The 12,501-nt window shown below is 45.7% G+C and overlaps 1 protein-coding gene across 2 annotated transcripts in view; it reads left to right on the top strand.

Annotated features, from left to right (window-relative positions):
- Positions 1 to 12,109, top strand: part of CFAP46 (cilia and flagella associated protein 46) — a 370,852-nt gene extending 358,743 nt beyond the window's left edge. The window contains exons 57-60 of one of the 2 annotated variants that reach the window (XM_075348545.1): positions 7,476 to 7,557; positions 10,249 to 10,385; positions 10,469 to 10,552; positions 11,764 to 12,109. In XM_075348545.1, the coding sequence (XP_075204660.1) occupies positions 7,476 to 7,557; positions 10,249 to 10,385; positions 10,469 to 10,552; positions 11,764 to 11,885 (425 nt within the window). In that variant the 3' untranslated portion in view covers positions 11,886 to 12,109. Of the gene's footprint in view, positions 1 to 7,475; positions 7,558 to 10,248; positions 10,386 to 10,468; positions 10,553 to 11,760 lie in introns of both variants that reach the window. The other variant, XM_075348544.1, reaches the window with a different exon arrangement.
- Positions 12,110 to 12,501: the final 392 nt, after the last annotated feature.

The raw sequence follows: 12,501 nt of genomic DNA, 5'->3' as shown, positions 1-12,501 counted from the left end.
CATACAGACAGAGCACGGGGCATACAGACAGAGCACGGGGCAAACATGGAGAGCACGGGGCAAACATGGAGAGCACGGGGCAAACATGGAGAGCACGGGGCAAACATGGAGAGCACGGGGCAAACATGGAGAGCACGGGGCAAACATGGAGAGCACGGGGCAAACATGGAGAGCACGGGGCAAACATGGAGAGCACGGGGCAAACATGGAGAGCACGGGGCAAACATGGAGAGCACGGGGAAAACATGGAGAGCACGGGGCAAACATGGAGAGCACGGGGCATACAGAGCACGGGGCATACAGAGCACGGGGCATACAGAGCACGGGGCATACAGAGCATGGGGCAAACAGAGCACGGGGCAAACATGGAGAGCACGGGGCAAACATGGAGAGCACGGGGCATACAGAGCACGGGGCAAACATGGAGAGCACGGGGCATACAGAGCACGGGGCAAACATGGAGAGCACGGGGCAAATATGGCTGCAAGAATGGGGGAAACGTGCAAAGATGGAGAGAAACGTGCAAAGACAGACAGAGCACGGGGCATACAGACAGAGCACGGGGCATACAGACAGAGCACGGGGCAAACATGGAGAGCACGGGGCAAACATGGAGAGCACGGGGCAAACATGGAGAGCACGGGGCAAACATGGAGAGCACGGGGCAAACATGGAGAGCACGGGGCAAACATGGAGAGCACGGGGCAAACATGGAGAGCACGGGGCAAACATGGAGAGCACGGGGCAAACATGGAGAGCACGGGGCATACAGAGCACGGGGCATACAGAGCACGGGGCATACAGAGCACGGGGCATACAGAGCATGGGGCAAACAGAGCACGGGGCAAACATGGAGAGCACGGGGCAAACATGGAGAGCACGGGGCATACAGAGCACGGGGCAAACATGGAGAGCACGGGGCATACAGAGCACGGGGCAAACATGGAGAGCACGGGGCAAATATGGCTGCAAGAATGGGGGAAACGTGCAAAGATGGAGAGAAACGTGCAAAGATGGGGGAAACATGTCTGCAAGGATGGGGGATACATGGCTGCAAGGATGGGGGAAACATGGCTGCAGGGATGGGGGAAACATGATTGCAGGGATGGGGGGAAACAAGACTGCAAGGATAGGGGGAAACAAGACTGCAAGGATGGGGGAAACATGGCTGCAAGGATGGGGGAAACATGGCTGCAAGGATGGGGGAAACATGGCTGCAGGGATGGGGGAAACATGGCTGCAGGGATGGGGGAAACATGATTGCAGGGATGGGGGGAAACAAGACTGCAAGGATAGGGGGAAACATGCAAGGATGGGGTACATTTAGCAGGAAGGGGAACATGCCAGGAAGGGGTACATTTACCAGTATGGGGGATACATTTACCAGAATAGGGGGAAACATGAAAGGATGGGGGGAAACATGCCAGGATAGGGGGAACATGAACATGCCAGGATGAGGAACATTTAGCAGGAAGGGTGACATTTATCAGGATAAGGGAACATGCCTGGATGAGGTACATTTACCAGGATGGGGTCATTTTACAGCATGGGGGAACATGCCAGGATGGGATACATTTACAATGATGGGGTACATTTACCAGGATGGGGTACATTTACCAGGATGGGGTACATTTACCAGGATGGGGAATATGCTGGGATGGGGTATATTTGCCAGGACGGGGCCATGATGGGGACAAATATACCAGAATGTAGGAAATATATATCAGGATGGGGGACATGTTTACCAGGAAGTGGCCAGGAAGGGGGACAGAACTACACAATGAAAGGGGAGGGGGGCAACTCGTACGTCTTTATGGAATTTCAATATGTTCAGACTTTGAAATGCAGATGTGGATTACAGGGTGACCTCTGATTGCATTCCAGGCTAAAATCTGTCTAATATGCTGCAATTTTTTCCAGAAAGATCAATCCAACTGCTGTGTCTGGAAAGGGCTCAGCTTCAATGTGTGGTAAGCATGCACGAGCGTGATGCCCCCTGCTGAAGAGAAGAGAAGACTGCAAAGGTAAGGTTACAATCAATTATTTACATAATAGGATTGGTTGGCACTTCAGGAAAAAAAATGGATTTAGGGCTACAGTTTGGGCACTCGGCCTGTAAAAGGTTCGCCATGACTGCTCTATATTATCGTATCACTGTATGACAGTATTGTGTTATGTTTAGTAAACACTGTGATGTCACATTACAGAGATAACACAAAGTGATGTTACAGTACAGGGATAATACACACAGTGATGTCACAGTACAGAGATAACACTAAGTGATGTCACAGTAGAGAGATAATACACACAGTGATATCACATTACAAACACACTCAATGATGTCACAGTACAGAGATAGCACACAGTGATGTCACAGTAAAGAGGTAACAGTGATGTCACAGTACAGGAATAATACACACAGTGATGTCACAGTACAGGGATAATACACAGTGATGTCACAGTACAGGGATAATACACAGTGATGTCACAGTACAGGGATAATACACAGTGATGTCACAGTACAGGGATAATACACAGTGATGTCACAGTACAGGAATAATACATACAGTGATGTGACAGTACAGGAATAATACACACAGTGATGTGACAGTACAGAGATAATACACAGTGATGTCACAGTACAGGGATAATACACAGTGATGTCACAGTACTGGGATAATACTCAGTGATGTCACAGTACAGGGATAATACACAGTGATGTCACAGTACGGGGATAACACACAGTGATGTCACAGTACGGGGATAATACACAGTGATGTCACAGTACAGGGATAATACACAGTGATGTCACAGTACGGGGATAATACACAGTGATGTCACAGTACAGGAATAATGCACACAGTGATGTCACACTACAGGGATAATACACAGTGATGCCACAGTACAGGGATAATATACAAAGTGATATCACATTACAAACACACTCAATGATGTCACAGTACAGAGATAACACACAGTGCTTTCACGGTACAGAGATAGCACACAGTGATGTCGCAGTGCCTGAAGAATAAACACAGCGCTGCCACCAGGAATTAAACAACAGTGCTGTCTCTTACCTGCCTCTGCTCCTATGATGAGCCTTTTTGTTTTCCACTTCCTTCATCCAGCACAGGCAACAAAATACAGTAAAGTCATTGCCCCACTTTTTAGCTGCGGGCCTAAGACAAGCTGGTGGTTTAGAGAGTTAGCATGGTGCAGTGAGCCAGTGTCTCTTTTCTTTGCAATAGTATTCAGTTGGATGTGCAGCAGAGAACGCTCTTCCAGTTGAAAATAGGACTGGTCCAGAGTCCACCCACCTCTACAAGCCTGGTCACGGTCATTACGATTATGATTGTTATAGTTCTGGATTAGATTGTTCTGTGCTGTGCAGATTGTGACACAGGCGGCAGAGACACATCCAAAGAATTCTTTATTAAAACTTTGTAAAATATCAGTAGTCATTGTATATTATTATTATTATCATTATTTATTATTATAGTGCCATTTATTCCATGGCGCTTTACAAGTGAAAGAGGGTATACGTACAACAATCATTAACAGTACAAAACAGACTGGTATAGGAGGAGAGAGGACCCTGCCCGCGAGGGCTCACAGTCTACAGGGAATGAGTGATGGTACAATAGGTGAGGACAGAGCTGGTTGTGCAGTGGTGTACTGGACTGAGGGCTATTGTAGGTTGTAGGCTTGTTGGAAGAGGTGGGTCTTGATGTTCCTCTTGAAGCTTTCCACAGTAGGGGAGAGTCTGATATGCTGAGGTAGAGCGTTCCAGAGTATGGGGGAGGCACGAGAGAAATCTTGTACGCGATTGTGGGAAGAGGAGATAAATATTGAATGCCAATGAATATCAACATAGAAACTCATACACTTTCAGGGGACACCATGAGGCTTTGCTTGGAGATAGAGGACACCATGGGGCTTTCCTTGGAGACAGGGGACACCATGGGGCTTTGCTTGGAGACAGGGGACACCATGGGGCTTTGCTTTGGGACAGGGGACACCATGGGGCTTTCTTTTGGGACAGGGGACACCATGGGGCTTTGCTTTGGGACAGGGGACACCATGGGGCTTTGCTTTGGGACAGGGGACACCATGGGGCTTTGCTTTGGGACAGGGGACACAATGGGGCTTTGCTTTGGGACAGGGGACTCCATGGGGCTTTGCTTTGGGACAGGGGACACCATGGGGCTTTGCTTTGGGACAAGGGACACCATGGGGCTTTGCTTTGGGACAGGGGACACCATGGGGCTTTGCTTTGGGACAGGGGACACCATGGGGCTTTGCTTTAGGACAGGGGACTCCATGGGGCTTTGCTTTGGGACAGGGGACACCATGGGGCTTTGCTTTAGGACAGGGGACTCCATGGGGCTTTGCTTTGGGACAGGGGACACCATGGGGCTTTGCTTTGGGACAGGGGACACCATGGGGCTTTGCTTGGGGACAGGGGCAACATAACGGTCATAGAGAGATGAGACACAGAGTAAAACCATCTTGAGAACAATTAGTCAGAAAGAGCTAAAACCCTCCCAAGTGCTAGATTTACTTACCGTATGTGCCTAGTGTGGTGCAGACTGGTCTTGTCGTTTGGCCATGCACAAAGAATATTTTTTATACCTACAGAGATTATAATATTCTAGTGGTTTCATTGATTCCAGAAGTAACACATTGTATCTATACAGAGGAACCTTATATTAACACCAGGACATGGAAAATGCATCACAAGTGCCCAGGAGAGCTAGTGCCATTAATACCGGACGGGATGAGCTGAATGCAATCCTCTTCTGTTGTCGTCTATCTACTGTATGTTGTACACGTTCCTTGTGGTCTCGCATAGCATCAATATATCCAGACACGTCTGTGTGATGGCGATTACATTCAGGATGAATTAAAGTGATGTATTATCCTGATCTTGGATGAAGTGACCTTATCCAATGGCAAGGTGGGATCCATTAACCTGGATTGGACTTTCAGTCCAAATGGAGCAACTGAATGAATCGTTATATCAGACTCTCTCCATTAATCATTCACATTTCACTGTGTAAGAAAAATTAAAATCTTACATATAGTATATATTAAAGGGGAAATAGTGAGCGATTCTCCTGTCTTGGCCTTGGTGGAGAGAGGTCACAAAGAGCAGCTCTCGCTCTGGTGAATGTGCCCTGGCCTGAGTTACGCTGCCAAAACTAATGATTTGGACGGGCGCAGTGTGATTGGTAAAAATAAATAATAATTAATAGTAAATAAAATATAGAGGGTATGGAAAGTATTCAGACCCCTTTAAATTTTTCACTCTTTGTTTCACTGCAGCCATTTGCTAAATTCAAAAAAGTTCTTTTTTTTTCTCATTAATGTACTCTCTGCACCCCAACTTGACAGAAAAAAACAGAAATATAGACATTTTTGCAAATTTATGAAACAAGAAAAACTGAAATATCACATGGTCATAAGTATTCAGACCTTTTGCTCAGACACTCATATTTAAGCCACATGCTGTCCATTTCCTTGTGATCCTCCTTGAGATGGTTCTACTCCTTCATTGGAGTCCAGCTGTGTTTAATTAGACTGATAGGACTTGATTTGGAAAGGCACACAACTGTCTATATAAGACCTCACAGTGCATGTCAGACCAAATGAGAATCATGAGGTCAAAGGAACTGCCCAATGAGCTCAGAGACAGAATTGTGGCAAGGCACAGATCTGGCCAAGGTTACAAAAGAAAATCTGCAGTACTCAAGGTTCCTAAGAGCACAGTGGCCTCCATAATCCTCTAAGCTGCGCACAGGGATGTGCTTTCATGCTAAGAGGGCCGACTAGCCAAGGGAAGTAAGTCCTTGTGACTAGTCCCTGGCCTCATTAGCATATGATAAAAGATCTTAGAAATACTTTTTTATCTATGCTACTATAGGCTGGGACTGCTAGGTAGGGATTAGAAATATGCACCCAAAACTGCTCGTGGTTCTGGGTGCATTCAGGACCTGACAGATTCACTTTAAAGGATATGGACCCTAGAGATCAGTGAATTCATGGAAGTTCAGTTCGGCGCGTGCAGCCGAACCGTACGTCCACACGGACTCGGATTTGGCCTGAACCACAATGCAGTCAGCCATAAGCAGATCACTTCTGGGAGAGGGTGGGCAGAGTTTTTCCAATTTTTTTGCATACACTACATCCGATCCTGCTGTTGTTCCCCCCCCCCCCCCCCCGTGCCAGCCGATCAAACACTGCACGCGGCTCACACTGGGCTGAGCACCGAGCGTACCCGAGCACGGCGATGCTCACTTGAGTAGTGTAAAGTAGTAGTAAAGCACCCGAACTCTGTTTTTCACCTTGAAGAGAAAAAAAATGGCAATTAGGGTAAAAAATAATTTTTGCAATTGGGTTTCATTGAAAATTTTGCAGCATTTAGCTTTGCTGGCTGCAGAATGACATTACCAATGTATCCGTTAGTGACCTCGTTTGATGGGGAGTTTGTATATTCTATCTGTCTTTTACTGAGCTCTCAGCTGATTTATGACAACTGGGGAAAAAAAAAGCGAACGGATCATAAATCAGCTGAGAGAAGCTCAGGAAGGCCGGTTTCATGCATCTGTTAAATTACGAGAGAACCCTTATGACCGCCGAATCTTGCCACCTGAGCGATATGCTTCATAGTCCTATATACAGCAATTAGAACAGGTCACGTGAAAACAAAGAGGCTATAGGAGGCAAAATGTTTAATTTTATAAAGTGATTTTTAGCCCAAAATAGATCCATTTAATTAAAAAAAAAATGCCACGGATGCACATCTTTTCATGTAATAATCATGGGACCCTAAGGGGTACTTTGCAGACTACAACATCGCAGCTGCGATGTCGGTGGGGTCAAATCGAAAGTGACGCACATCCGGCGATATCGTAGTGTGTAAAGTTTTTTTGATACGATTAACGAGCGCAAAAGTGTCGTAATCATATCATCGGTGTAGCGTCCGACATTTTCATAATTGCGCGGCAGCGACAGTACGATGTTGTTCCTCGTTCCTGCGGCTGTGTGAGAAGCCACAGGAGCGAGGAACATCTCCTTACCTGCGTCACCGCGGCTCACGCCGGCTATGTGGAAGGACGGAGGTGGGCGGGATGTTTACGTCCCGCTCGTCTCCGCCCCTCCGCTTCTATTGGCCGCCTGCTGTGTAACGTCGCTGTGACGCCGCACGACCCGCCCCCTTAGGAGCAACGTCACAGGGCAGGTGAGTGCGTGTGAAGCTGCCGTAGCGATAATGTTCGCTACGGCAGCGATCACAAGATATTGCTGCTGCGACGGGGACTGGGACTATCGCGCTCGGCATCGCAAGCATCGGCTTGCGATGTCGTATTGTGCAAAGTACCCCTAAGAAAATGCCCACCTTCTTGCTTCTACAACCTCCGCATCTCCTTGTGGGATTTGATTTGCTGGTATATAAAGATGTGAATTATCTTTTCTAGGTTGTCAGCTAATGATTCTTTTGGATCAAGTGAGAACAAGTCACAGTTTTTCAAGGCAATCCATGCTCGATGTACAGAAAAGGTAATAATGAATATTAAAAATTAAACATAATAAATGTGGTTTTCCTGGAATGGGAAAATATTTGACCAAATCTCTCCCACACTCATGCATTATCAATTTCTTTTCTGGGATGACCCCTTTAATCATCATCACAGAGATTCTTTACTGTAAAAGCAGTGAGACTCTGGAACTCTGTCAAGTACAAGGAGGCCTGGATGACTTTCTTGAAAAATGTACTATTACAGGTTATGGGTACTAGATTCTGTGATGGTGCGCATTGAACTAGTCTGATTGCCCCCTATTAGAGGAATAAATGTCTTCTTGACCCCAGATATGGCAAGCAGCATCTACCTCGTGAGGTTTTTGCCTTCCTCAAGTTGAACTCGATGGATTTATCGTATATACTCGGGTATAAGCCAAGGCACCTAAGTTTTCCACAAAATACTAGGTAAACGTATTTACTCGAGTATAAGCATAGGATTATAAGACGCACCCCAAATTTAGAGATGGAAAATTGGAAAGAATAATTTTTAATTTTAAAATGGGGGTCCATCTTATAATCCTAGTGTCTTATATTAATTAGCTCACCAGGGTGGCTCAGAAGGATGACTCGGCGATGCTGCGGGCTCAGAGTACAGGGGTATTCGTGGCTTAGAAGGGTCACAGGACAAAAGGTCTGCAATACTTATAGCTCGGGGGTGTTGCGGCTCAGGAGGGTCGGCAATACTGGGGGATCAGGGGTGTCATGACAAGCGACATGGAGCCTGCAGACTCCGTTGAGCCAGTCGATGGTTGATGCGATAGACTTCATGAAAATTGCCGTGGAAGTGGCGCATGCGCAGATTGAGATCTCGACTCTCCGAGATCTGTCTGCACATGTGCCGCTTCTGTGGCCATATTCTTGAAGTCTATCGCGTCAAACGCCGACCAGCTCAATGGAGCCTGCATTTTGCCAGTATGTTCAATGGGTTAGACGCCTGCCGACAGGCTCAATGGCCACTGCAACACCCCTTAACCTCAAGTATCGCCGACCCCCCTGAGCCATGACACCACCGCAATAGCCCCGAGCCACAGTATTGTCGACCCTCCAGCCTGTGACCCCGCTCCGCCACGTCGACCCAGTAAGCTTTATCCGAATTATAAGACGCACCCCCATTTCAGCCCCAGTTTTGGAGGGGAAAATGCGTCTTGTAATCCAGAAATGGAAATCCGAATATAAGCCGAGGAATACTTTTCCAGCATAAAAAATGTGCTAAAAAATTTGGCTTATATTTTCTAGTATACAGTTAGGTCCAGAAATATTTGGACAGTGACACAATTTTCGCGAGTTGGGCTCTGCATGCCACCACATTGGATTTGAAATGAAATCTCTACAACAGAATTCAAGTGCAGATTGTAACGTTTAATTTGAAGGTTTGAACAAAAATATCTGATAGAAATTGTAGGAATTGTACACATTTCTTTACAAACACTCCACATTTTAGGAGGTCAAAAGTAATTGGACAAATAAACCAAACCCAAACAAAATATTTTTATTTTCAATATTTTGTTGCGAATCCTTTGGAGGCAATCACTGCCTTAAGTCTGGAACCCATGGACATCACCAAACGCTGGGTTTCCTCCTTCTTAATGCTTTGCCAGGCCTTTACAGCCGTAGCCTTCAGTTCTTGCTTGTTTGTGGGTCTTTCCGTCTTAAGTCTGGATTTGAGCAAGTGAAATGCATGCTCAATTGGGTTAAGATCTGGTGATTGACTTGGCCATTGCAGAATGTTCCACTTTTTTGCACTCATGAACTCCTGGGTAGCTTTGGCTGTATGCTTGGGGTCATTGTCCATCTGTACTATGAAGCGCCGTCCGATCAACTTTGCGGCATTTGGCTGAATCTGGGCTGAAAGTATATCCCGGTACACTTCAGAATTCATCTGGCTACTCTTCTCTGCTGTTATGTCATCAATAAACACAAGTGACCCAGTGCTATTGAAAGCCATGCATGCCCATGCCATCACGTTGCCTCCACCATGTTTTACAGAGGATGTGGTGTGCCTTGGATCATGTGCCGTTCCCTTTCTTCTCCAAACTTTTTTCTTCCCATCATTCTGGTACAGGTTGATCTTTGTCTCATCTGTCCATAGAATACTTTTCCAGAACTGAGCTGGCTTCATGAGGTGTTTTTCAGCAAATTTAACTCTGGCCTGTCTATTTTTGGAATTGATGAATGGTTTGCATCTAGATGTGAACCCTTTGTATTTACTTTCATGGAGTCTTCTCTTTACTGTTGACTTAGAGACAGATACACCTACTTCACTGAGAGTGTTCTGGACTTCAGTTGATGTTGTGAACGGGTTCTTCTTCACCAAAGAAAGTATGCGGCGATCATCCACCACTGTTGTCATTCAGAGTTAATTGCAGCCCTTAGAGTCCCTTGTCCAATTACTTTTGGTCCCTTGAAAAAGAGGAGGCTATGCATTAGAGCTATGATTCCTAAACCCTTTCTCCGATTTGGATGTGAAAACTCTCATATTGCAGCTGGGAGTGTGCACTTTCAGCCCATATTATATATATAATTGTATTTCTGAACATGTTTTTGTAAACAGCTAAAATAACAAAACTTGTGTCACTGTCCAAATATTTCTGGACCTAACTGTATATGGTATGTCTTACAACCTTAAAACTATGGAACCATTGTGAATAATGAATATTCTGTGTTCTCAGTGAATCTCGCTTGTGGTTGGAACGACCCGTGGAGACAGCCATGATGCTAAGCGTGGCGGGCGTGCGTTCAATGATGCTGAACCAGTGGCACACATCTGTAGAGCAGAATGCCAAAAGACTGGCCTTCCTTTCAGAATGTAAGTGATCATATCGACAGCCGCCTCCTGAACTATATCCATATAATTATTGTAGTTTTAATGTTACCTATTTACATTGTCAGATCTGCTAGCTCTTGGCAAAGCAACAGGATCGACAGTGCATAACCAGCGAAAACTGGGGAGCAACACTGACGTGAAAGTGAGGGGTAGGTATAACTGCTGCGGCACAAGATTATTGAACTACTCAATGTCTGTTCAAAACAATGGGATACATTTTTCATTACTGTCTTGGAGTATGTGCACACTGGTAAAACTGCAGAGTTTCCAAGGTTTGTTTAAAAGAACTGAGAGTCCTCAGTAGTTGATACCTTTTAATGGTTAACTGAAAAGATGGTAATAATAGCAAGCTTTCCATACTCTCAGGTCTCTTCATCAGGCTTAGTATATCACAAAATCTGAAGAGTCCCATATTTATACACAACAAGGGAAAGCCGCTTCATGAAAAAAGCCGGATGTCTTCAATCAGAAGCGGCTTCATTGGAGATTTTGTTCACTGTCTTTGTTCTATACTTTCAAGTATATAGAATGGTTTACTTCTATTAAGATTTATAGGCCAAGAGGCCAGCCGTGGTTGATAAATGAGGACTTCATAAATAAGAGCTCACAGTTGCCCATATCACCCAGTCAGAGCTCAGCTTTCATGTCAACCTGTCACCAGTTTTAGGGCACATAAGCTGCAGCCACCACCAGGCTCTTATATACAGCATTCTAACATCCTGTATATAAGAGCCCAGGACGCTGTGTAGGACATAAAAAACACTTTATAATACTCACGTAAAGGGCGGTGCGGTGGAGTCGAGTCAGAGAGGCGTCTCTATTCTCCGGTGCCGGCGCCTCCTCTTTCGGCCATCTTTGTCCTCCTTCTGAAGCCTGTGTGCATGCCGCGTCCTACGTCATAAACACTCGCCGATCCCGCTCAGGTGCACTACAATACTTTGATCTGCCCTGCTCAGGGCAGATTAAAGTGCGCCTGCGTGGGACCAGCGAGTGTGTATGACGTAGGACGCGGCATGCACACAGGCTTCAGAAGAAGGAGAACAAAGATGGCCGAAAGCGTAGGCACCGGTCCCGGAGAATGGAGACACCCATTTGACCAGTCTGCACCGGAGCGACCCCCTAGGTGAGTATTATAAAGTGTTTTTTATGTTCTACACAGCGGCCTGGGCTCTTATATACAGTATGTTAGAATGCTGTATATAAGAGCCCACTGGTGGTGGCCGCAGCTTATAGGCCCCAAAACTGGTGACAGGTTCCCTTTAAACTGCTCTGGAAAAATGAAAGCCTCATTGTGATTGGTCCTTTTTGTGTCTCATCTCTTCTATTGTAACCTTTTATGTTTTTTATTTTGCTCTAGAAGACAGTTCTATGGACACTCCGGAGGAAGCTGGGCACAGCCCCAGGGACGCAAGACTTCTCTTTGAAGACCCATCCTCTTATAGCTATGTATTGTACGGCCTCCCCAATGTGGTGGTGATGTGAGGTCCTTCACACAGACATATATTTTGTTGGGGTCAGAGGTCATTATTTTTGTGAATGAACAGTCTATGTAATCATTCCATTGACTGAGCCCAGGGCTGCTGTGAATTACTGCACTTCTAACCCAATAATTCAATCTTCACTTCGCACATTTGCTGTTATTTATAGCCGTCTACTAAATTAGGCATGGAAAACAACAAATAAATGAATCTGGAATATGAACTGTTTTTGCAGCTTCAGCACCATGTATGGGATATAATGGAAGCAGAATGCTGTGTTCTGCCTCCAAGTGTCTGCGTCTTTTTATCTGTTAGAGGAACATTGACCGCAAACTGCACAACGTATGGGGAGAAGAAACACGGCCTAATGGATAATATCATCATTACATAATATTCACATTCATCAATTCATAAGGACATGAAGTTAACCCTTTTCCTTACATGTACCCTGGTACTCGGCGTAAGCTCTTTTCCCCTAAATAGACCAAAGACAACTTTAGCGGGGTTGTCCCATCTCGGACATTAACAGCATGTCCATGTATGTGAATCCCAACTTGTATTGGCCAATATTGATTATTTTTATGATACCTTGCTATGAGCCTTGGTTGGGATCTTGGTAC

The sequence above is a fragment of the Anomaloglossus baeobatrachus genome, chromosome 5, assembly GCF_048569485.1.
Source record: "Anomaloglossus baeobatrachus isolate aAnoBae1 chromosome 5, aAnoBae1.hap1, whole genome shotgun sequence".
NCBI lineage: Eukaryota > Metazoa > Chordata > Amphibia > Anura > Aromobatidae > Anomaloglossus > Anomaloglossus baeobatrachus.
Note: the sequence above shows the minus strand (reverse complement) of the source record. Positions and strands in the feature narration are given on the sequence as shown.